Source organism: Mirounga leonina, unplaced genomic scaffold, assembly GCF_011800145.1.
Source record: "Mirounga leonina isolate KUSES-001 unplaced genomic scaffold, KU_Mleo_1.0 Mir_180, whole genome shotgun sequence".
Classification (NCBI taxonomy): domain Eukaryota; kingdom Metazoa; phylum Chordata; class Mammalia; order Carnivora; family Phocidae; genus Mirounga; species Mirounga leonina.
Genome location: NW_023270469.1, coordinates 6665060 through 6688627, shown reverse-complemented (window position 1 = coordinate 6688627; position 23568 = coordinate 6665060). Strand labels below are relative to the sequence as shown.

Sequence of the window (23568 nt, the reverse complement as noted above, 5' to 3'; positions counted from 1 at the left end):
TTCAGGAAAATTCACCCTTTTAGCGTGTAGATTTGTGAGTTTTGACAAAGGTATATAGTCAAGTAAGTAACTACCACCATGATGGAGATACAGAATATTTCCATCACCGCAGAAAGATCCCCGTGCCCCTTGGTAACTGGTCCCCACCTGCGCCCCGGCTGCTGGTGACCGCTGGTCTGATTTCAAGCCCTGTCGCTTTGCTCATTCCGGAATGTCATGTAGACGGGAATCGTGCAGTTTGCCTCGCTTTGCTTCTACGTGTAGAAATAACTTAGTCTGCTTATTGTTCTCTTAAATGTACCTCGCAGAGCTGGATTTCCTGGCTTACCTCAGGTGGAGGAGAATTTCATTTTTCCTTTTCATCTGACTCAGCCTTTACCCCATGTAGGAATCTCCTCCGCTGTCGCTCTGATCATCATGTTCAGATTACCAGGGAATTATCAGTTATCTGTGAAATCGTCCCAGCCGCGCGAAAGTACCTAGGACGAAGGAGGTCCGTGGTCAGCACTGGCTCACACCTGAATCTGAAGAACAGCATTCGGGGGCTTGCGGTCCCAATCGTCCCCTCTCCCTTGCAAGCCTCCTGGGCTCCCGTCTAGGCTCTGTCCGGGAAGATGACCCTGGGGGACAGCAACATGCAGCAGTTCATTCATTTCTCTTAATGAACATTTTATTTTAGGACAGTGTGAGAACGTACAGGAAAGGGACAAAGGCGGTACAGAGTTTCCATTTACCCTAAACCCGCGCCCTTGGTGGTTAACATTTCACAGAAACATCGTACCTTTGTCACAACCAATGAACCAATATTGATATGCTATTATTAAAGCCCATGCTTTATTCACGTTCCTTCATTTTTACCTAATGTCCTTTTTCTGTCCCAGGACCCCACTGGGGATCCCACAGTGCATGGAGTGGTCAGTCTCTGTAGATGCAGGCTTCTCAGGGTGGGGACGGTTGCTCAGATTTTGCTGGGTTTTGATGAGTATTGGTCAGGTGTTTTGAGGAATGTCCCTCAGTTGGGGTTTATCTGATGTTTTTCTCATGGTTATGCTGGAATTACGGTTCTGGGGGAGGAGGACCCCAGAGATCAAGTTTATTGTTTCTCACAGTTGTTCCTTTTATTGGGCTTTTTGGAATGTTCCAGATGCTGTGCTAAGCCCTTGACAGATTGGATCTCCTTTAAGGCTTCTAATAATCCTGTCTATTAAATTCTCATTTTACCATTGGATGAAATGCGCTCAGAGAGGTATAGTAACTTGCATAACGTCACACAGTAACAGGCTCAGACACCGGTCCTGTTGAGTCTACACATTTTGCTTTTAGCCAGTGTTGCGTCCAACAGTGGGAAAGCAGTACATCTGCTATTAAAAACCAGTACGTATTTATTTATACCCAGCCTTTCCCCAAAAAGCCTGTGTTGCAACTTCTAATCAAGGCCACACTGAGGCAGCTGAAGCAGGGTCGTGAGAAAGGCAGACGCAGGCGGCTAGCAAGCCCCGCCTCCTGGGAATGGCCCACTGTCAGGAGCGGTCATCTTCTGGAACATGCTGCCATGGGCTTGGTGTGAGCCTAGGGCAGCGCAGGCCCCAGGGAGGCTGGTGGGAAGCACAAGCCTGGAGGCCTCAAGGTATCCTTCTAGAGAGACGAGGCCAGCCGTTTGCTTGGTCTGAATAATCAAGTCCTAACGATTTTTGGGATGGGCCTTTCTTTCTTTACATGGTGTGGTGTGGTCTGGCAGTTTCCACACGTGCTGGTGGCCACGTCGTAGCGCATGTCCTCTGGCCTCTGGGTGTATCGAGGGGTCGGTGGGCTGGAGTTTGGAGGCCGAGCGGACCCTGAAGAGGGAGAGAGGGGGGTGTGGGCCGTACAGAAGGGCGCTCGGCACATTCGGTACCCAGGTGCCATTGCTTCTTAAAGCAGATTTCTTTTTTTAATTTATTAATTTATTTTTAATTTTTAAATGTGATTTTTAAAAGAATCCCAAAAGCCACCTTCCCAAGGATGTTATGTGTAGTGATTGTAAGTAGTACGTGGATGAACACTTTTTCATTTAGGGCAATATTCCTTCATTTATTTTTTTTTTTTTAAGATTTTATTTATTTAACAGAGAGAGACACAGCGAGAGAGGGAACACAAGCAGGGGGAGCGGGAGAGGGAGAAGCGGACTTCCCTCCGAGCAGGGAGCCCGACATGGGGCTCGATCCCAGGACCCTGGGACCATGACCTGAGCCGAAGGCAGACGCTTAACGACCGAGCCACCCAGGCGCCCCTGTTCCTTCATTTATTAAGAAAATAACAATCCGCTTCTAAGTGCCAGGGTCTGTTTGGGCACTTGGAACAGAACAGGTGGAAATTCTTGCTCCTGGTGCTGGAACACGAGCAGGGGAGACAGTCAGCAGCAGCAAACAACCCTCCACCAGGACCCCAGGCTGGACCCGCGGGTCCCTCTGGGAGCGGCTGCCCCCCTCTCCAAGGCATTTCTTACCTGAGTCTTCCTCCCTTTGGCCTTCTGCTCCTCCCCGAACATGCCCAGCCTGTTCCCAGCCCTCGGCCTCGGCACGTTTCCTCCACCTCTCCAGGGCGCCGCAACTCTTAGCCCCGTGGGCACCCCTATTTGGAATCTGAGTGCTGCGTTTGCGATTTATTTGCTTGTTTTGTTTATTTGTATCTCTTTGCGCCATTGGGCTCCTGTCTCATCCACGGCTGTATCCCCAACACCTGGCCTGTGGGCCTGTGACATAAGAGGCACCTAATAAATACATCAAATGAATGAATGAATGAGCACATTGATTGATCAGTCTCTTATTTCCTGAGCCTGGTGGCCGATCGTATCAGGGAAATTTGAGGCACCTCATGCCCTCAGCCCTCTCCCCTCCAGCACCACCGCCGCCACCACTGTATCTCCACTTTGGCAGACGGAAGTGGACATTTAAAACCTCACGGAGGTCCTAAATCCTGATGGTAAGATGAACTTGTCAGGCCATGGATTTCAAATCGCATCCCCTCTTGCTTGTGGCTCAGCAGAGTAGTTAGGGCACCGAATCCTGAGTCACCAGCCCAGTTCAGCCCTGGTCAGCCCCCTTCCTAGCTGGCTGAACGTGGGCAAGTCGCAGGACATCTCAGCTTCCCCATCTGTCTGATGGGATGGCCCTGGCACCTGCCCCGTGGGACTGTTGTGAGGCTGGAAGGAGAGAGTGCTTGTCCCCTGCCTAGGGAGTGCTCGGCACCCGTCAGGGCTTGGGAGATGTTAGCTATTACATTCTGCCTTTTTGGCTATGTGACACTCGCCCCTGATTCTGTTCAAGTATGGCTTTCTTGGGGTCAGAGTGACAAGGACCCTGCTGGGACCTGGTGACCAGTGCATCCCCCTGGCTCCTGCTGCCTTCTCTCCAGGACAGGGGAGCTCACTCAGCAGTGAGCAGTTGTGAATTTCTCTCTCCCCACCCTCATCCCAGCATTGACCAATGATAGCTGTTACTGTTCTTTCTTTCCACACAAATTGTTGAGCCCTTGCCACGTGCCAGGCACTGCGGAGAGAGGGCAGGGACCAGGACAGACATGGGCCTGACCTCCCCGAGCTGCAGCCTGGCCAGGAGGCAGACATCAGCAGGTGACACACAGTATCAGTCCACAATAATTAAATAGGGTGTGGGGAGCATCGAGGGTCCAGGGAGGGATGTGACCAGGTGGGTTATAGGGTCTGGAGGGTAGCAGGGCCCCCCGAAGTCCCTGTGCACCTGAGGCCTGGACAGTAGAAGAAGAGAGGCCAGGGATCAGGCCACAACCTTTCTGGGACAAGGGGCAGGCTGAGTTTGCGACGCCATCGGAGGGTAGGCTGTGGGGAGTGCAGATGATAAAAAGAAAGCAGGTGGGGCTAGAGGAAGGAGCAGGTCCTGACCCGTTGGGCCTGGCGAGGGTGGACGGGAGTGTGGGTTTCGTGCTTGGGCCACTGGGAGCTGTGGAAAGACACTGAGCAGGGTATAAGGGGATCGAGTGTGCCGACGTGGAACGTGGCCCTGGGTGCTGGGTGGGGAGCACACATCTGTGGAGGGAGACAAGACAGGGAAACCGGTGGGGGTCTATGACTGCTTTCTGGGCAGGAGAAGGTGGTGGCTTGGCCACAGTGAGGGCTGGAGAGATCCAGACTCTGCCCTGTGCTGGGCCCCACAGATGCCCAGAGGAACACTGCACAGTCTTTGCCCTCAAGGTGCCCCCAGGCCAGTCACGACTCTGCACCCCTAACCGTGTGGGCAGGTTTCCACCATGACCTGTTTCCGCCAGCTGGGAGGCTGCCAGCCAGGAAAGGTGGAATTCCTTTGGTTCCCAGAGTTGCCCAGTGTCTGTACCAGTCTGCTTGTTGCCAGGGTGGGGATGTTTTTCGGAACCTTCTTCTGAAGCATGGATATTGTAACCAATGTGTGTCTTTTCTTTTTCTTCTTTTTTTTCTTTTTCTTTTCTTTTCTTTTCTTTTTTTTTTTTTTGCTGCAGCCAACTGGGTACATGGAAAACTCAGTCTCCTACAGCGCTATTGAGGACGTTCAGCTGCTGTCCTGGGAGAACGCCCCGAAGTACTGTTTACAGCTCACAATTCCTGGGGGAACGGTCTTACTGCAGGTAGGAGAAACAAACATGAACAAGCAGTTTCTTCTGCCCTGCCTCCTATGCCCTCACCCTCCTCTTTTCCCTCAGAGGAAGACAGCCAACCACCAGGAGGAAAGGTTGTTTAGCTTAGGGTGCTTTTTTCTCCAACATAAGAAAGGTATAAACTGGGGCTCTCTGGGGGAAAGGAAGAGGGAATGTGCACAGACTGAGCTCCTACTGCATGCCTGCTCCAGCTCAGGAGTTTTATATCTTATGCTTTTTTTTTCTCTTAACAAGCCTGAGAAATAGGTCTTCTGGTCTCCATTTTACAGATGAGGAAACTGAGGCTCAAAGCCATGTTGTTAGGCCTTAAAAGGCTATAGAAAAGCAAGTAAGCAATGGGTGCCACATTTTGCTGTACTTCAAGTGAGGAGGAGGTTCTTCTTGTTGGTCTAAGTCCTGAGACTGTTAGAAATATGAGCTGTCTCGGGCGCCTGGGTGGCTCAGTCATTAAGCGTCTGCCTTCGGCTCGGGTCATGATCCCAGGGTCCTGGGATCGAGTCCCACATCGGGCTCCCTGCTCGGCGGGAAGCCTGCTTCTCCCCCTCCCACTCCCCCTGCTTGTGTTCCTGCTCTCGCTGTCTCTTTCTCTGTCAAATAAATAAATAAAATCTTTAAAAAAAAAAAAAAAAAGGAAATATGAGCTGTCTCCTTGGGAAGGGGTGCATTTTGTGTGTATCGATCGGGGCTGTTGGTTGGAAATGATGCAAACATTCAAACTCTGAAGCAAAAAGAATTTGAAGCTGTAACTATATTAAGGTAAATGGGAAGTCTAAGAGAGGCCTTCAGGCATAGTTTGATCCAGGAGTCCAATGATGCTAATAGTCAGTGCCTCTCTCTCTCTCTCCATCTCGTGGTTCTGCTTCTGTGTGTTGGCTTCATTGTCGGGGAGGGTCTCTCCGTGCATGGGAAAGATAGACTTCTGTCCTTTTAAAAATGTGAGAGCCTATTTTCCTTTTGTATCTTTCTATAAAATCTCATAAAAAATTCTGATTGGCTCTGCTGTAGTCCCATGCATCCCAGGGAATGCCCTACCCTAGGTTACATACCCACCCTTGACCATAGGCAGCTGTGTACTCTGATAGCCCTACCAAGACCTTATGGTCGGGGAGAGGTGGGTCCACCAATAAAGAATTGTGACAGAAAAAATTGCTGTAGTACATATACACGACATGTTCCTTATCATTTCAGGCAGAGCCATCCCAGTTTCCAGCAGGGACCCCAAGTCAGAGACTCCTCATTAGAGAGAATGCGCTCTCTTTGTTGGGAGAACAGGCCTTTCTTTTAGGAACAGTTTCTTTCTGTCACTCCAGGGAAACTGCCCTGAGCCCAAAGAGATGCTTCCCTAAAACATGTTTCCAAAGTGGCCACTAGATTGTGTAACAGCGTTCCAGCCAAGAGGCACACAGTTCAGCCTCTGAGGAATGCGGGCCTCAACGAGCTCACTGTAACAGCTAATTCTTTAGAAAAATCCTGTTCTTTACTGTCATCTTGTGGAAGACACCGAAACCATGCCTGCCTGTGTGTTTTCTTCCTGACTCTGGCACCCTCCATACCCGGCCATCTTTCTTTCTTTCTTTTTCTCTCCTCTCTTCCCTCTTCACTTCCAGCCAGCAGAGTTCTCCTGTCTGTCCTCCCGGCCCATGTGAGCTGGGGCCTGAGCAGCAGAGGAAGATTCAGGGGGGCAATGATAGGGTTCTGTGAAGAAGCTGAGCTGGTCTGTCCCCTGTGCTGGGGGGGTGGGGAGGCAAGTGAACCCCTCGGCCCCGTCCTTGAAGAAGTCCAGGGCCCTCCGGGGAGCAGAGCTATAAACACATGGCTGCAGAGACAACAGCTAAAATAGAGGCAGGTCCCGGAGGACTGGGAGCCCAGAGCAGGGAGTGACTCACTCGGTCTAGGGGTTCCAGAGAAGGCTCCCTTTACAGCTGGGTGTAGATGGGTGAGTAGGAGTGTGCCAGGATGGGGGGCACGTACTCAGGGCAGAGGGAATGGGGGTGCAAAGCATGAATGTGGGAGAGGGGGAGGTACGTTCAGGGCTCCCTGGATGTGTCCAGAGCTGTTGGGTCATAGCCAGATCTTACTGGTCTTGTTGGCGGAGTGAAGAAGCCAAGGCTATGTCCTGAGGGCAGTAGGGAGCCATTGAAAGCTCTTAAGTGGTGAAGGGAACAATGGAGGGATCCGTCTAGTTGCAGGGCAGAGAAGGCTGAATATGGGAGTGTCAGAGGGAGGTGGGGGTGGGGAGGGGAACCTTGAAATTGTCCCGCTGGAGGATGGAGGGCCCTGAGCCCCCATCTTCTTGGGTGTGTCGTGGTTGGTGCTTCGCCAGCAGGAGGGCCTCATTGCTTCTGGGGTCGGAGGGGGCAGTGTACCCCCCAGGAGGGCCGAACATCAGGGAGGCTTGGAGAGATGGGGGTTGCCCGGCAGTGGAATGTCCCTTTAACCCAGGCCGTGGCTGCAGGCCGGCTGTGATGACTCGCCTGGCTGGGGCTGCATCCGGCAGTGGCCTCACGTCAGAGCTCCCCCTGCCGAGCCGCCAGGCGGGCCTGCTCCAGCATCCCCCTCGCTCGCTCCCTCACTGCCCCCCCCACCCCCAGCTCCGGCTCCGTGGACAGAGGCTGGAGCAGGAGAGCAGGACTCAGAGCTAGGACGGGGAAGCAGACGCAGCCCTCTACCCCATTACTCGGAGAACCCAGGTGGGTGCAGCACCCCCCTCCCGCCTCAGTCTCTCCTCCTGCCACTTCCATCCACTTCCACCTTGCTTCCTTCTCATCATCACCCTCCTCCCCCCTCCTGTGATTCATGGGTGGCGTGTGGCCGTCTCGTGCTGTAAATGGCTTCCGAGTCATCTTGGGGGTGGGCGTTGGGCTGGGAGGCCCCTGTGATGGTGAGGCGGCTAGGGGGCACCTGGAGCCCCAGGCTGGTGCCCTGAGGGGCCAGGCATGCGCGCCTCACATGCCCTTGTGACAGCTGGCGGGATGCTTTGCTCTGGGTTTGTCCCGGTTCAGGTGGCAGGCCCCCGAGGGGTGGCATGACAGAGCAGTCCTCCCTGCTGTGGGTGGAGGAAGGACCGAGAACCGCCCAGGTGTGCCCGGGGGGCAAGGCCGATGGGACGAGCTCCGTCTGGGTGCTCCTGGTCGGCAGAGGATGAAGATGCCTTGAGTCGTGCTGTCCACAGCAGCCACGGGCCACACAGGGTGCCTGCGTTGTAACGTATTACATCAAACGAAGAATGCAGATCCGAGGGCCACTGGCCACATTTCCAGCGCTCGGTAGCCGCCTGGACCTAGTGGTTGCTTATTGGGCAGCCCAGATGAAGAACACCTCCATCATCACAGAAAGTTCTGCTGGATGGGGCTGGACCCTAGCACTTTTCATTCTGACCCCGTGCTCCACGCACTGCTTCCCTGCTGGAGGAGGTAGCCTCCCAGCGCCGGAGGGTCTGGAGTCTTCCAGCATCGCTGAAGAGGGTCATGTCCCGCCGCACATGCGCGGCTGTTCTCTACCTAGGAGTGGTGTTGGGGCTGCAGGAGTCCCCACCCTCACCTGCCGGTCTCTCGCTCTGGGGGGGTCTCTGTCAGCTTCTCCGTATCCAAGTGAATCTGTTTCCTCCCCTCTCCCTCTCTCTTTCTCTCTCTCCCTCCCTCTCTCTCTCACCCACTCTTTCTTCCTCCTTATCTCTCCCCCATCCCCCTTTCTCTCTCCTTCTCTTTCTGTCCCTCTCTGTCTCTCATTCTCTCTGTCTCTCTCCCTCTCTCTATCTCTTGCTGTGTTTCGCTCTCTGCTTCTCTTGCAGTTTCTTTTTCTCTGATGTCTTTCTCCAGGCCTCTCTCCACCCCAAGCCCTTCTCTCTGTGCCTCTCAACTTAACTCCCTCTGTGCCTCCTCCTCCCTCTGTTCCTCCCGCTCCAACCTCCGTCCCTCTCCCAGGAACCTCCTTACAAAGCTGCTTTGTTAGAATTTGAATTGGTGCCTCACTCAGACCCCTGGGAGCTGACCTATCCGAGTTCAGGGAAGGTTAAGAGCCGCTCTTAGGCCAACGTGCCTTCTCCCAGCCCAGAGACACCGAGCACTCTGCCAGCAGGTCGAGTCGCCAGACAAAGGCGCCAGCCTCCCAGCCTGGTCCAATTGGTGTGTTTCTGGATGCTTTGTGTTTTTCAGCATGAGCTCCCTAATGCCATGTTATTAGAATCCCCGGGTGCAGAAAGGACCTATTTATCTTCTTTACCCCCTTAACGCCTTTTGTGCTGGTGTTTCATTGTGAGGAGGTAACTACATACGAACATAAACGGCCCGATGAAAGCATCCTGGGGGGCTCCTTGCCGGCCCATGGGGTGAGGTGGCCAGCATTTAAGAGCCCCGTGGTGCTGATCATCTGGGGATCTCGGCCTCGCGGTTGGGTGTCCGCCCGTCCAGGGGAAGTAGACAGAGCCCCCTGCTCTGTTTCGGGCGGAACCAGAACAAGGAGACTCTCCTTTCCTGATGGTCTCCGAGACTGGCTCTTCTCCCAAGAGGATCTCCAGAGGCCAGGCGGCAGGGGCAGGGACAGGGTGGGTTCCCTTCTTACTGGAAGCCGGCGAGAAAGAGCTTTCCGGTCTGAAAAGCACGTGCTGTTTTTTCCCTAAGAAGTTGGGCCAGGAAGGAGAACTTGGGAACAGTCACCCATAGTGCACCCTTGGCTGTTTTTCTCACCTCTCGAGACAATACAACAATGAGAGAGAACTTGGCAACTTTCGAAGAGGAAATTAGGCAGAATTTGCCTGGAACGGGGCCCTTCCAGTATTCGAAAGATTTATCGCTAGGAGAAGTTGGCGCTGGCCTGAGCAGGCCTGCCTGTTTCCAGGGGCTCTTTCCCATGCTTGAATCCAGTGACCCTCAAGACTCTGAGCTATGTCCCGTGTCCCATGGGGCCACGTTGTCCTGGCTTGGCTGCCCGCACAGCAGTATGGAATCTCTGTGCAGAAACTCACCGTGTCCCCCAGGGCCAGACACAGTCCAGGCCACTTTCCCTTTCATTGGAAGGCACTTAAAGATGCCTGCGCTGAGATCCTGGATGTCCCCCAGCAGCCTCCGTCCTTCTTCGAAACTAAACAGGCCAAAGGAAGGAGTAGTTCATAGCCCACCCTCTCTGGCTCCATCAGTGAGAGATGCGCCTCCCCTCTTCCGGAGGAAAGTCCTGGTCCACCCTCTTGTTTGTGGGTTGGGGCCTCCTGGAGATGGGAACTGGAGCCAAGTCCTTCCTCCTCCCCTTTCACTGGCATAATGCCTTCAGATTTCCCAGCCCAGTTCCTGGAAGCCTGGTGGAGCCCAGGCACGTGGCTCTCATGTTCAGGGTGGACAGCCTGTGTGGTCAGACAGACCCGAGTCCCCGCCCAGCTCCACTGTGCTCTATCTGTGTAGCGTTGGGCAAGCAGGAATAACCTCTCTGGGCCGATGATTTATCTGTGAACTAGAGTCGTAAGACCTGCCTCCTTGGACTATGTGAGGATCAGTGTTATTACGTGTAAGATACTTAGCACTGTGCCTGGTCACGGTAGGTGTTCAGGAAAAGACCGCCATGATTATTTCTCAGTCTTAATCAAATACGCCTTTGGGAAGAGAGGGTATCAAGGCTGAACAGTTCCCTTGACGTTTTACTGCGCATGAAATTTTCTTCAGTGAGCAGAATGGGTGATGCTTCATCTATCCATCTAGCTATCCACCCACCCAATCCATTTATATATCTGTCTGTCCACCCATCTGTCCATCCATCTACCCATCTATCATCCATCCATCCTTCAGTCCTTCCACCCACACATCATCCATCCATCCATGTATCCATCTGATCGTTCATTTGACAAGTCAGCCAACCTTTCACTTAACAAACATCTCTCGGGGTTTTATGGATACAGTGGTGAATAGTCACACATGGTCCCCGACCTCACAGAGCTCACAGCCTGGAGAGAAAGAATAACAGTGAGATGAGCAATTGCAAGACTGTGGTTCTGTTAGATGAGGCATCATCACCTGACTTGGTTGGGGATGGTGAGGGGAAAGCATTTCAGGTGAGCCCTGAAGAGTTAATGAGTCGTTCAGTGGGCAGTGCTGGGGGGAGTGAAGGCAGAGAGCCCCTGGTGGGATGTATGTTCTGTGTAAAAGCCAGATGAAGAGCAAAGCCAGCCAGGTCATGCTAGATTGTGCTACAGCGACGAGCAGCCCCAACTTCTAAGTGGCTCAAAACAACAATGGATTATTTCTCACTCAGGCTGCGAGTCCACCGTGGGTCAGCTGGGAGCACTGCTCATGGAGCCGGCACCATCTGGAATGTTGCTGGTTACCACGGCAAAGGCCAGGGCCCCTGCTAAGTAGTGCACCAGCTCCCAAGGGCTTCCACCAGAAGCGACGCAGGTCACGTCGGCTCGTGCTTTGTTGGCCAGAGCCAGCCCGTGGCTACCAGTCCTACCACGTGCTGGGAGGAGAGCTGGAAACGTTGGGCGAGGACGCTGATGACACCCAGCAAGTCTGGGCCTTGGTTTGCTCACCATGGCAGGGAGGGACAGGTTGGGCTAGAATTGGCTCCTTAACCCGTGGTCTGTGGTGTGTTCCGAAACTCTGTGTGTGTGTGTGTGTGTGTGTATGTGTACAAATGGGCACCTTTCTCAGATGTGAATCTTCAGCTTGTTTCAGTCTCTCAAAGGGTTTCAGGTTCCCATAAATCCCCCCAAAACTGAGAACTCCTGGACCAGGTGATCCTTGAAATCCCTTTGAGCCTTCGATTCACAGAGCCTCGTTTGTTAGAATGGCCGCCGCCGCCAGTCTTCCTGCAGGTGGAAGGAGGTGGCCATCCCCCCTCCCGGTTGTGCTGGGGCGTAGTGGGCCCGGCAGGTGCCGTGGGACACGGTCGCTGTCTCTGCCTGGACACCTGGACGGCACCTCCGCTCTTCGCCTTGGTGTGAGGAGTTTCCTGGGCGGACTTTGTGACACCAGCCTCACCCAGGAGGGGGCAGTTCCCCGGACCGGACTCGGCCTCCTTTCCCAGTCCTGTGGGTGCGACTGATAAACCGCCGGGGCAGGATGGGGCTCTGAGAGGGGCGGGAAGGAGTTCAGGGAAGCAGAGGAGGGAGGGTGGTCCCAGCCGAGGTGCTGCGGGAGGCGAGGGGTTTCAAAGCTCACAGAAGAAGGGGCGTGTGTGCCAGACGAGGAGCCCGGGCAGTGAGGGTGACGGTGTGCTCGGGGGCGAGGCTGGGTCAGCTCCCGGGGCGGGGGAGGGGGGCCCTCCCACCTGCTCTGAGCCTCAGTTCCTCACCTCAGAGGGATGCATGCAAAGCACTGTGCTCGATAACTGGAAGGTCACGTCAGCTGGTGTGACTGCACCGAGGGATCTCAGTTCGGGCCCGCGCCGCCGAGAGGCAGGTTCCCGGGCGCGTGCTATGGATGGGGAGGTCCAGAGTCACACAGCTCTTAGCTGGGATCTATCAGCTGCTCCGCTGGACCCAAACCTGCCTTCTTCCCAGAACGTGACGCCGACCTCCGGTTGAAACACCCACGGGAGGATGGATGTGGCTGGGCAGCTGGGTCGCACCAGCCAGGGGGCTCGCGCTCTTCCCCACGAGGGAAGACTTGGAACGTGCAGGGTGTTCTTCCTGGAAGGTTAGGCTGTGAGCCGAGGTGACCAGGGCAGGTGAGATGGGGTTGTGTCCCTGCAGACACCCTCCTCCCCTTCTAGACCACGAGGGCGCTGTGAAAGGCAGGACACAGTGGACCCAACTGAGACCTGGGGACAAGGTCCCGGGCGCCAGGGCAGGGGAGGAAATCTGTGTGGCCATGCCCGCTCAGCAGCAGGCTGCCGCCCGCTGAGGTCTGGGCAGAGCCAGACTGCCAGCGGGGGATCCCAGGAGGACTCGAGATGGAACCAGGAGAAGCCACAGCTCTGGGAGCTGGCTGGCTCCTTCAGGAGGAACAACGGCACAGAGAGTGCTTTGGAACATCCATTTGTGAGCAGGAGGAAGGGTCCAGTGGGGCCATGCAGATCAGTCAGGACTCCCAGATGTAAGCAGCCAAAATGGACTCAGGCAATCGCCAGCAGCAAAGGAATATGCTAGAAGGATTGATGGGAGCCTGGAGAACAGGCTTGGAAAACGGACTAGAGCCGAGGCAGGTGATGGGACCATGTCCCAGCCAAGCATTCACCTTTACAGGATGACACTGCTGTGCCTCATAATGAATTCTTCCCTCCTTCGTCCTGACGTTACTTTGCTGCAACCTAGATCACCTGCTCGCGCTCAACCCAGACAGGCCGGGGACCCCCTTAAAGATCCCTACCAGGGGCTCGCACGTCGGGGAGGTCCCCAGAATGGGAATGGGCTGCGCCAGGTTATGAGGGAGACAGGTCTGTGTTGGATAGGCTGCCGAGGCAAAGGAAGGGGGTCGCCTCGCCGTCGACTGCTCACGACCAGGGCTCCGCTGTTTGTGTTCGTTCGTCCTTGTGCAACCAGCCCTGACCGCACCAGCCCTGACCGCACCAGCACCTACTCAGCGCCGGTGGTTTGGGAATGAGATTCTGCCCTCAGGGAGCTCACCGTCCACTCATTCATTTGTTCGTTCATTCATTCAGCAAGTCTCGCTCGGCCACCCGGTGCCCCAGGTCCTGGGGATACGGTGGTGGTCACACAGGGACATGTGTTTGCGGGGCACTGTGCTGGGGCCAGTGGGCACAGAAGAGGGATGGCTGCACTTCTCCCCCTCTCCTTCCTCCTGTCTTCTCTGTCTTCCTTTTTGTCCTCACTTGGCCATTCAGTCCAGCCAGTGACACATTATGGGCACTGCCCGGGCCCACGGTGCTCCCTCAGAACCAGTAGAAGAGCCCGATCAGCCCTAAGCTCGTGTGGCCATACCTCCCATACTCGTTTCCCACGGCCGCTGTGACAAATTACCACAGGCGTAGCCGTCGGAACAACACAAATTTATTATTTGTTCACGGTTCTAGAGGCCAGAAGTCCAGCACGGATCCCACTGGGCTAGAATCAAGGTGTCAGCAGCCTAGTTCTTCTGGAAGCTCTTAGGAAAATGGGTTTCCTTGCATCCTCCAGCTTCAGAGACTGCTGGTGCCCCTTGGCTTGTGGCCAAATCCCTCCAGCCTCTGCTATCTGTCCAACTCTCCAACCTCCTCAGGACCCTTCTGATGACAGCGGCTCACCCACATAATCGGGAATAACCTCCGCATCTCAAGGTCCTTAACTGACTCACATCTGCGAAGCCCCTTTGCTGCCTACGGTAACGTATTCACCAGGATCAGTGTGTGGACCATCTTCGGGCGTCCTGTATCTGGCCTCCCACACCTGCCCCTCTCTCTGGCACACTTGGTGTGTGAGAGAGCACAGACTGGGCATGTGCTGGGGCCGGCTCATACTGGCCAGTACCAGCTCCTGAGAGCCCATCCTACTCATCTCTTGCAACTCTGGTCCAGGGTGGCCCGGGATCGGCCAAGGCGGGATCGTTTATAGCCCCAGGGGTGGCTCGTGCTGTGGTCAGGCTTTCTTATTCTGGAAAACCTGTTGTTCCACATTTATCACCACCCCACTGGCCGTGGCTGCATGGATCCTGAGCCCCCCAGTTTGTAGAGTGTCTGCACATGCCAGGTGCGGAGCGAAGTAAGCACTTTACAGGGAGTATCTCATTGTTGGGGATCTTTGCATCGCTCTCCCTCAGCATGGAGTATATTTTATCGTCCTAATGAATAGGAATTGTCACAAGACCACAGAGCTAGGTCAGCACTGAGAGGAGGTGACTCAGCCACAGATTCTCTGGGGTGCTGCTGGTCCTGTGGCAGACTCCCATCTCCCCAGTCAGGTGGTGCAGGCTCTGTGTCTTTGGGGTACTTGAACCCAGGTCTGTTGGAGACTCAGCCATTGCAGAGGTCCCGGGATCACACAGACGGTGTCCCCGGGCCTGCTCCCTACTCGGGGCAGAGGTGCAAACTTGCCTTGTGTCCGTGGGCTGGCCTCAGTCTGAGATTTGGAACGAGTCTCTGAGCTTGCCCACAGGAGCCTGATACCCCGCCGTACTGGCCACTGAGCTGGTTCATTTGTTCAAGCCCAGAGATTGCCCCAGACTCTGCCCTGGGAGAGCAGCTGAGCATCAACAATTTGGGTGGGGAACCTGGATCCCCTGGACAGAGGGGGACCCTGAAGTTGGACCACTTGTATGTGCATGCATGTGTGTGTCCGTGTGGGTGGGGAACAGAAGTTGGACTTTGATGCTTGGAAAGAGGCTCCGGCCTTTGTGAGAGTCCCTGGACCATCAAGGTCGGGGTCAACTTGGAGCAGAGGGCTGTGGGGTCAGGCGAGAACAGACGCTGCATTTCTGCCCTTGGGGTTGGTCAGTGGAAAACTTGGAATGCCATAACTATGGTTCACAGCATGAGTCGGACTGCCTGGGTTCAAGTCTTGGCCCCGCACCTGCTGCCTGTGAGCCTGTGGGAAAGCTCCTAACCTCCCCCAAGCCTCAGTTTCCTCATTTGTACCCTAGGGGTGACGATGCTGAGGGTACCAACTCCCCAGGGTAGACTTGCGAGGACCCAACAAGCCAGTTGGGCCACGTTTTATTTGAGAGGAACTAATGATGGTTTTGGTGATGACAGCAGTGACCGCATTTGTGGGCGACCACCTGCTCTGTGCCAGGCCCGATTCTCTGTGCTCCCCAGGAATCATTCCCAGTCCTCATGACATTCCTGCAAGGTCAGGGTTCGTGGCCCCATCTTACAGACGAGAGACGCCAGGCCGAGTTGTCAAAGTCTGTGAATGAGGGTGGTGTGGATCTGGGAGGGTTTTGCCCCCTGTGTGGTGATTTTTAACTCGGGTCGGCCTGAGTTCAAGGCTAGGCGCCTTCTTCCCTGACCTTCTGCAGTCGGCAAGAGGCTAAGCCCACCGGCTTTGAAACCAGCCTGCCTGCGTTTGAGTGTACCTAGTTGATGTGAGATCTTGGAGTCTCAGTTTGTCCCCCTGTGAAATGGGCATAGTGCCAGTGAGCTCACGGGGCTGTTGTGAGGGCTGACAACAGAATGTGTGGCTAACAAATGCCAGGCACCTGGAGCAGCGCCTGATGGAAAGGAGGCGCCCGAACCGCTCCCACTCCCAGCATCCCACCACCATACCTCCCTCTTCCCATTCATCCCGGTCCCTCCCGTGATCCTCCATAAGTCAAGATACGTGTACAGTGAACGCTTCCAGCCACCAGTGTCTGGAGTCACTCATACCCGGCAAAATAAGCACACAGTGGCAGTGATGTCTTATTCCAGGAAAATCCCACTGGTAGCTGCTTCTGTTTTGGTTTTGTACCCAGGAGGTTCCACTGGGTGAATCCCTGTGTGAGGGCCGCAGAGCAGACTCTGCTGGGTAGGGCAGGCTGGGCCCCGCGTGCTTGTGCCCTGAAATGCTGCAAGCCGGTGACTGGACCTCGCTGTCCTCTTCTTGTCGTTGCAGGCTGCCAACAGCTACCTTCGAGACCAGTGGTTCCATTCTCTGCAGTGGAAGGTAAGTCCTGACTCGGTGGCTCGTTGAAGGCGGCTCTGTCTCCGGCCGCCTCCTGCAGGCTCACAGCTAGTCCGTTACCCAGAGGTGTGAGGGCGGACATCTCTTGCCTTCCAGACGGCTCAGCCGAGGAGCCTCGCCCCATTGTGTAAAAGCCTCTCCCCCTTCTCCCTCTGATGTTCGATGCCTTTCTCCCTGCGATGGCATTCCTGCCCCGTTGGCCACTGACTTTGCTCATGGGCTTTCTAGCATTGTGTCTGCTTCCGAAAGGATCGTAGAAGCCCTTGCTTTCAGAACAGGGGCTCTCCTGAGGGGCCGGGTGAGGCAGGGCTCAGGGTCTCAAGATGCTGGGTTGAAAGTAACTTCTGAAGGTTGTTCCAAACATAAATCTGCCAGAGATTCAGACACCCAACCATTCTTCCGCAGTCTTCACTTCCTTTTAGCTACCTGGTTCTTTGGCCTAATTTTCCTGTTCACCCTCTGCGTAGGATGGTCCAGAGCCTTTTAGCACATAAGGAAATGAGTCCTCTGCTGGTCACTTTCAAGACCCAGGGGCCAGATCTGCTGCAAAGGATCCTCCCAGCCCCCCGGGAAATCCACGTTCTGCTCCAGGGTGTGGAATGTGCCCTCAGCTTCTCCTTATGCCCCGCCTCCCCGTCCCTCCCCCTTTCTGATCTTTTAGTTTAGAACAAGCCGTGACAGTCGTGTGGCCTCACCGAGCCAGCAGGGTATGGCTGGAATGAGCGTGCGTGTCCTGAGCTGTCAGTCGTTACAGTAAGCTGGAGAGCTGCGGAGGATGAGCGGCAGGCGCTGTGCAGGGCGTGAGGCCGAGTGCCACGTTGGGCTGACCAAGGGAACACTCGGAATTCCTCCCGTGCCTCGGAGGGACTCCTGTCACAGCCGGCCCAAGGACGGAAATACAACCCCAGAAAATGACATTCCTGGCCCCAAAGAGGGCCACTCCTCCCCACTCCCCCGACAGCTGCAGGTCGTCCTGCTTGGTGCCCATGTGGCAATCTCAGAAGCTCAACAAGAAGTCTCCAAGTTGGGGCTGCAGAGGGAAAGGATTCGAATTTATTGAGCACCTACTGTGTGCCAGGCCCATGAAGCTGGGCTCATCGTGGCCATTTCACGCCCGCCACAGCCCTTGTAAGGCTGATGGCTGTCACTGCTCCCATTTTACGCATGGGGAAGGTGAGGCTCGGCTGGAGCCTGGCTCCCATAGCTAGTCAGGGCTGGAGGGAGGGGTCAAACCTGGGTCTCTCTCATGCCCACAGGTTTCTGAATGTAGGCAGCAGGCAGCGGGTGACAGTGAGGAAGGCAAGGTGGCACATTCCTGCCCACGGAGTCAGCAAGAGCTGCTGAGAGCTCAGTTTCCCCAGCAAGATTATCCCTCGTCCCTGAGGCCTGGCTCTCTGCGGCCCCCTGTATCCCAAGACAGGCAGGGCTTATGTCAGGACCTGCTGGGGGCCCGTCTGGGAGTCAAATGCCAGAGCAGTCGAGGGGCAGGGAAGATAATAGGGATGGAGTGGTTGGGGAGCTACTGAAGGAAGGGGCCATTTCACTGCCGCAGACCTCGGCTGCTTGGCCTCCTCCCCCTTCTGTTGTCCGTATGTGTTTTCCAAGTGAGTGGAAAGCTCAGTAGGTGATTGCCTTGCTTTGTCTTAGCTCAGGAAGGGGCAGGAAGGACTTGGAGACATACTGTCCACTTGACAGGTGGGGAAAATGCCGCATTGCAGAGGTGGCCAAGACCCATGCCAAGGGAGAGGTTGGCTCTCTTCAGTGGTACTCCTCAGAGCCCTGCATTTGACTGCATGTTCTTCAACTGTTGTCTACGGCCTATGGGAACACCTAAGAGGCAGTGCTTGGGGAATTCGTGAATAGTGTGCAGCTAGGAGGGATGACTAAGATGGTGGGCACGGAGAGCTGAATTTCGGAGACTGGCTAGAAAGATGATTTGAAAGTGACAGTCTTGAAACGTACAAATTTAAACGTCAAGTTTAATTTTCAGACGATTGACTGAACAGGTACGGAATTGGGGATCCCTGGGCTTCCAGCAGTGTTCAGGAAGACCTGAATGTCTGCACTCAATTTTGGTGGCGTTTGGTTTCTTTATGGTTGTTAAATTTAAAAAAACAAAAGCCACCCCGCCTAAAAAAATAAAAACAAACAAAAGCATCCAGGAAAGCCAAGTCACAGTTTCAAGGAACTGGCAAATGCCTGGCAGTGTGTGGCCCTTTTGCCAAGTGGCAGATGGTGACCTTTGTTATCACTGTATAAGCTTTCACTTGTGTCTTAGGCGGCTGTAAGACACTGGCAGTCTTCCTCCTTTGACAGTTGCCCCCCCAATAATTTAGGTATGCTGCCACCAGGTGGCAGTGTATCTTAGTGTCAGCACCTTGGTTTCAGTTTTGATGAGATTGGAAGAGGCATGTCCTCCTTACTTTTTAAAATGGCGAAGAAATTTAAGGTGTTTTGGAGGCCCTTCGGGCTAGCAAAATCAGCTGAGAGACCTGGATTCGAATTCTGGTTCTCTTAGGGTCTGGGTAGACTCTAGGGAAGTGTTCATTAATTCAGACGCAGTTACAATGTACCACGCACGGCTGTGTACTTTTCTGTGCTTTGTCATTCAGCAAATGAGGGAACCAAGGCTCAGAAAGGTCCAATTACCCATAGCCGCACAGCAGATCTTAGTACAGATCTGTGGGGCTGCCCTGCCTCCTGCTTGATCCAGCTATGCCTGATTCTGAGCTTTGGATGCTTCAGCCCACTTAGGATGTGACCTTCTGCCTCTCCTGATGGAGCCTCTTTTTTCGCCATATTTATAACCAATCTTCTTGGCTTTTTCCTTTTCCTCTTCTCAGTATCTTTTTAGAAAATCAAAAATAAGGACTTTAGAAATCCTGCAACCTCAGCCTGATCAAAATTTTCTACGTGTTGTTTTTGTCCTTTTCCTGTACATCAACGTGTGTGTGCATATCGTTGCTGCAGTGCGTGTGGAGAAACCATTCTTCTATTTGTAAGGAATGTTGCCTCTTAAATACTACACTCCCATTGGTTTAGTTTTTACTGAGTTCTACTGGTGTCTCTAGGGCTTTCTCAACAGAGAATTGCTCCCAAGGGGAGCCAGATTGGTTCTTTGGGGCTTAAAAAACCTTAAGTTATTACAATAGTACGTGGCCCTGCGAAGTTCAACCCCATTCAACAAAATCTAATTATTTAATTTCAAAGGGAGGAAGGGAAATAGGAGGAAAATGCCTAAAAAGGCTCCTGGGGTGGGGGTGGGGGGCAAGGATAATTAGAAAAAGGCTGAGAAATGCTCAGTCTGCCCCAGGTGGTGGTGTGGGACAAGACAGAGCGTAAATAGGATACCTGTGTGATCTTCTTACCTCCGTCCTGGTAATCCTGTTGTTCAGTGACCTCACCGCCGGGCTTCTGCCTTCTCGCACTGTCACAGTCTGCTTGGTGAGTTTTTTTGGCCCAGACCCTGTATTTTGAGCATCGTTTGGTCTCCCTGAATAGTCCGTCGTTACTGACGCTTGCATGTGAGGACATCTGAGTCACTGGCCCATGCTCCCAAGGCTACCCAGAAGGGTCCCAGCTCCCGGGTTCACCTTCCCTGCTCCCCCCACCCCTCCGCCTCCTCCCCTCTTCCACTCGGCCTCCTGCCTTTGGCCAGCACTGCTCAGGGAGACCTTCTCACAGGAGGACAACCAGCTTCTCCAGGCCCAGGAAGGAGGGTGGACGGGGCTACTCTGGGTGGTAGGACAGTAGCAGTAGCCCTCCTAGGGTCCTCTGGAGCAGAGCATGCTGTCCTGAGGGCTCCCTGGAGAGGCCAGCCCTGTTTGGTTTGGGTGGTTTGGCCCCTGAGGCCAATTCCTAGGGGTGTGGAAACATAAACAGTTGTAGTGAGTTAATGAGGCCTCATTTCTGAGTCAGAGATGCACCTTGGAGGCCAGGTCCTGTGGAGACAGGCCTGTCTGTGTGTGTAAGACCGGGAAGGGACAGGCCTGCCGACGTGTGCAAGGCCATGAGGGGACAGCCCTGTCCCTGTGTGCAAGGCATGTGAGGGCGTCATGTGTGTTTACAAAGCTGCGAGAAGACCGGCCTGTTTCTGTGTCCCAAGTTTTGAGGCAAGAGGCCTGGGTGTGCACGACTGTGCGGGTCAGGCCTGTCGGGGTGGACAGCCCCTGGCTGGGAGGAAGCATGCACCAGGCCCATAAGGGAGCCCACAAGGATCGAGATACACGGGTTTCACATAGCTGGCACTTCTGGAGTCTCCAGCTCTGGAAAACGGCCTTTTCACTTCCTGAGAGGGGTTCCATTGTGGGCCGTTGCACAGAAGTCTTGAAAACCAAGACGGTTTTATCCCCAGAGGAAGCGGGGTTATCCCAAGTGCTGGGGGCAGAGAAGCGGACTCCACATGAGACGAGAAGCTGACCTGTTCTCCTGGCCCAAGGCTGCGGGGCAGAGGCATGTCCTGGGCTCTGGGAAAATCCCAGCTCAGGTTTGTATCCTGTCTGGCATTCCGCCCTGGCCATGCTGCCTCCTCTCCTTGAGCAGGTTTCCCCAAGCCCCTGGGGTGGCCACAGCCTCGTGGTCACCCCATCTCTGGCTCTGTCCCTCTTCTGTACAGAGCAGGAAGGTAGAAAGGAACGTGGGATGCACATGCGTGTGTGAGAGAGAGAGAGAATGTTGCATGTGAGGGGTAACCATGTTAGGAGTGTATTGGGTGTGCAGTGGGTTTATTTGAGCCTCAGTTTTCTCCTCTGTCTATTGGGGATAATCCAGCACCTTGCTCACTGGGTCCGGGCGGGGTGGGATGCTCTGCTGTGCATGAGGCAGTTAGAAGGGGGCTGGCAGCCGCTGTGAGAGCCTCACAGACACTCTGATTAGTGTGGCTCAGTGCGCCCCCCCCCCCCCCCCCCGGCCCCTGCACTGGCCCTGCGAGGCGTGTTTTAGAATCGGGGATGGGTGGGGGGCGCCTGGGTGGCTCAGACGGTTAAGCGTCTGCCTTCGGCTCAGGTCGTGATCCCAGGGTCCTGGGATCGAGCCCCGCATCGGGCTCCCTGCTCCACGGAGAGCTTGCTTCTCCCTCTGCCTCTCTCCCTGCTCATGCTTTCTCTCTCTCTCTGTATCTCTGTGTCTCAAATGAATTAATAAAATCTTAAAAAAAAAAATAGAATCGGGGGTGGGTGGGAAGTGTCCTCAGGAGGGCCTTACCTGCAGCGGGCGGCTGCCGTTCCTCAAGGCTTTCGAGCACTGCTGTGCCTGGCACTTCACACATGGGCACTCCCTTAATCCTCTCCCGGTCCTGCCCGGTCTTCACCACCCCATCTCACAGACGAGGGGCCAAGGGCATTACCAAGGACAGCCAGCTCCTAATGGTGCCACAGTCGAGCTTCCACATCAGGCCTGGCTGAGTCTGACGTGGGGCTGAGCCCATCCTATGCTTGGAACCTCTACCGAGCCATAGCCACCATCAGGGGCCCCTGTGTGCAGGTGAAGAACTGGAGGCGCAGAGGTGAAGACTGCAGCTGGAAGCCTAGGTCCCTGCCCCCGTAGGAGGCTTCGGGGGGGCTGGACGCCTCACCCCATCTCCACATGGCGAGAGGGGTCGGTCCAGCTGGTGCCCAGATTCCCAGGCAACCAGGTCAGAGGGACAAAAAGGGCCCTAGAGCTGATGCCCCTTCCCCAGAGGGAAGCCCCTGGGGAAGGGTGGACCCTCCAGTGGGTGCCATCACCCCCAACTCTGACCTTCCTCCCAGACCCACCTCCCTCTTCCTTCTTGGGCCTTTCCTCCTGGGGAAGAGCCACGTCTAGTCCTGCATCTATGGCCCCTAGACGCCTCTGGACCCAACCACAAACCTCCCCGAGCTGCACCCCCCCAGCCTGTGTGCCCCGAGTCTTCATCCAGCTCCCCCTTCAGCAAAGGCAGCAAGTGACCATTGTCACCCATTGAATCCTCACAAGCCTGAGGAGGAGCCCGGTCTCCCTATTTCCCATTTCACAGATGTGGAGACGGAGGCTGAGAGGGTAAACCCCTCGCTCAGGGTCAGGGGCGGAGCTGCAGTGTGGACAGAACTCCGAGTCCAGAACCTGGGGTGGATCTTGACCACCGGGAACGTGGCTCCCAGCTGCACACGTGTGTGTGTTCCTGCAGCAGACGCGCGCGCACACCGGACGGTTCCTCACACTCGTGGGCTGGCACCGCCCGGCCGGCCCTCAGCTCCTTTCTCTCCCGTTGTCTGGCGCACGCTGGGCCTCGGTGTCTCTGTTTCGCTCGGCATTTCATGAGAGCTTCACATTCTTCTCTCAGTCTCGCAGACGTCAGCGCGAGGGTTATGGGAGTTAGCCTCTGGCTAGGCAGTCCCGTTTCTCGTGGGTAAAGGCTGATTGCCCTACCTTGTCCTACATGCCCCAGGACCACTGTCACGCCACCTTTCCTGGGCCCAGAAGGTCAAGCTCAGGACCAGCCCGCCTCCACATCTGCCCCAAACACACCAGTGTCCTCAGATGCCAACATCGAGGCTCTGCGTGCCCAGACCCAGCTTGGCTCCCGACCCCGCTGCACTGGGCCACCGCCCTCCGGTGTGGCTCCTGGCTGGGCTTGCCTGCCCCGGCCAGGACGCCCCCTTGTCTGGAGGGAAGGCAGTGACCCCTGCGCACCCCTCCCTGCCCCCATCACCCTCCTCTGTGTCCTTCTTCCCCTTGCTCTCTCCATCCTTTTTATAGCCATCTTGAAAACACCTTCACAACCACACCAAGGGCAAAGCCACTGGGCTCCTGCCAGCCCTCGTCCGACGTCCGATTTCACTCTCGCAAACGTCCTTCCCGGCCTCATCGGCCTTTGCGCGGGGGCTTTGGTGGCTGTGGCCAGGGGCGCAGCACAGACCGTCCCTCTAGCGTCGGCACAGCCTTGCCGCTGAGACATCTCAACGTGGCCAGGCCTATATGCGTCAGCTCTCTAACAGCTGCGTAACATCTGTGAAGAGCTTGTGGCCTAATTTACCACAGGACTCACTGTGGTTGGGCATCCGAGCTCTTCCGGTTTCCTCAGTGACGGGTAATGCAGTCATGCCTTTCCCCCAAACCTAAGCTTCTACTTTTTTGGAACTACTTTTTTTTTTTTTTTTTTAAGATTTTATTTATTTATTTGACAGAGAGATAGTGAGAGCAGGAACACAAGCAGGGGGAGTGGGAGAGGGAGAAGCAGGCTTCCCGCGGAGCAGGGAGCCCGATGCGGGGCTCGATCCCAGGACCCTGGGATCAGGACCTGAGCCGAAGGCAGACACTTAACGACTGAGCCACCCAGGCGCCCTGGAACTACGCTTTTAAGGCAGATTTCCAGAACAGTGGCCACTGTTCTGGAAGAGAAGGGGTATTCTTTGCGGCTCTTACCACATTTGCCTGTTTGCTCCCAA

At 55.1% G+C, this 23568-nt stretch overlaps 1 protein-coding gene across 2 annotated transcripts in view; it reads left to right on the top strand.

Moving 5' to 3' along the window:
* Positions 1-23568, top strand: part of CMIP (c-Maf inducing protein) — a 227421-nt gene that overhangs the window by 137307 nt on the left and 66546 nt on the right. For both annotated transcript variants that reach the window (XM_035024719.1, XM_035024720.1), the window contains exons 2-3: positions 4489-4614; positions 16097-16147. In XM_035024719.1, coding sequence (XP_034880610.1) covers positions 4489-4614; positions 16097-16147 — 177 coding nt within the window. The remainder of the gene's footprint in view (positions 1-4488; positions 4615-16096; positions 16148-23568) is intronic.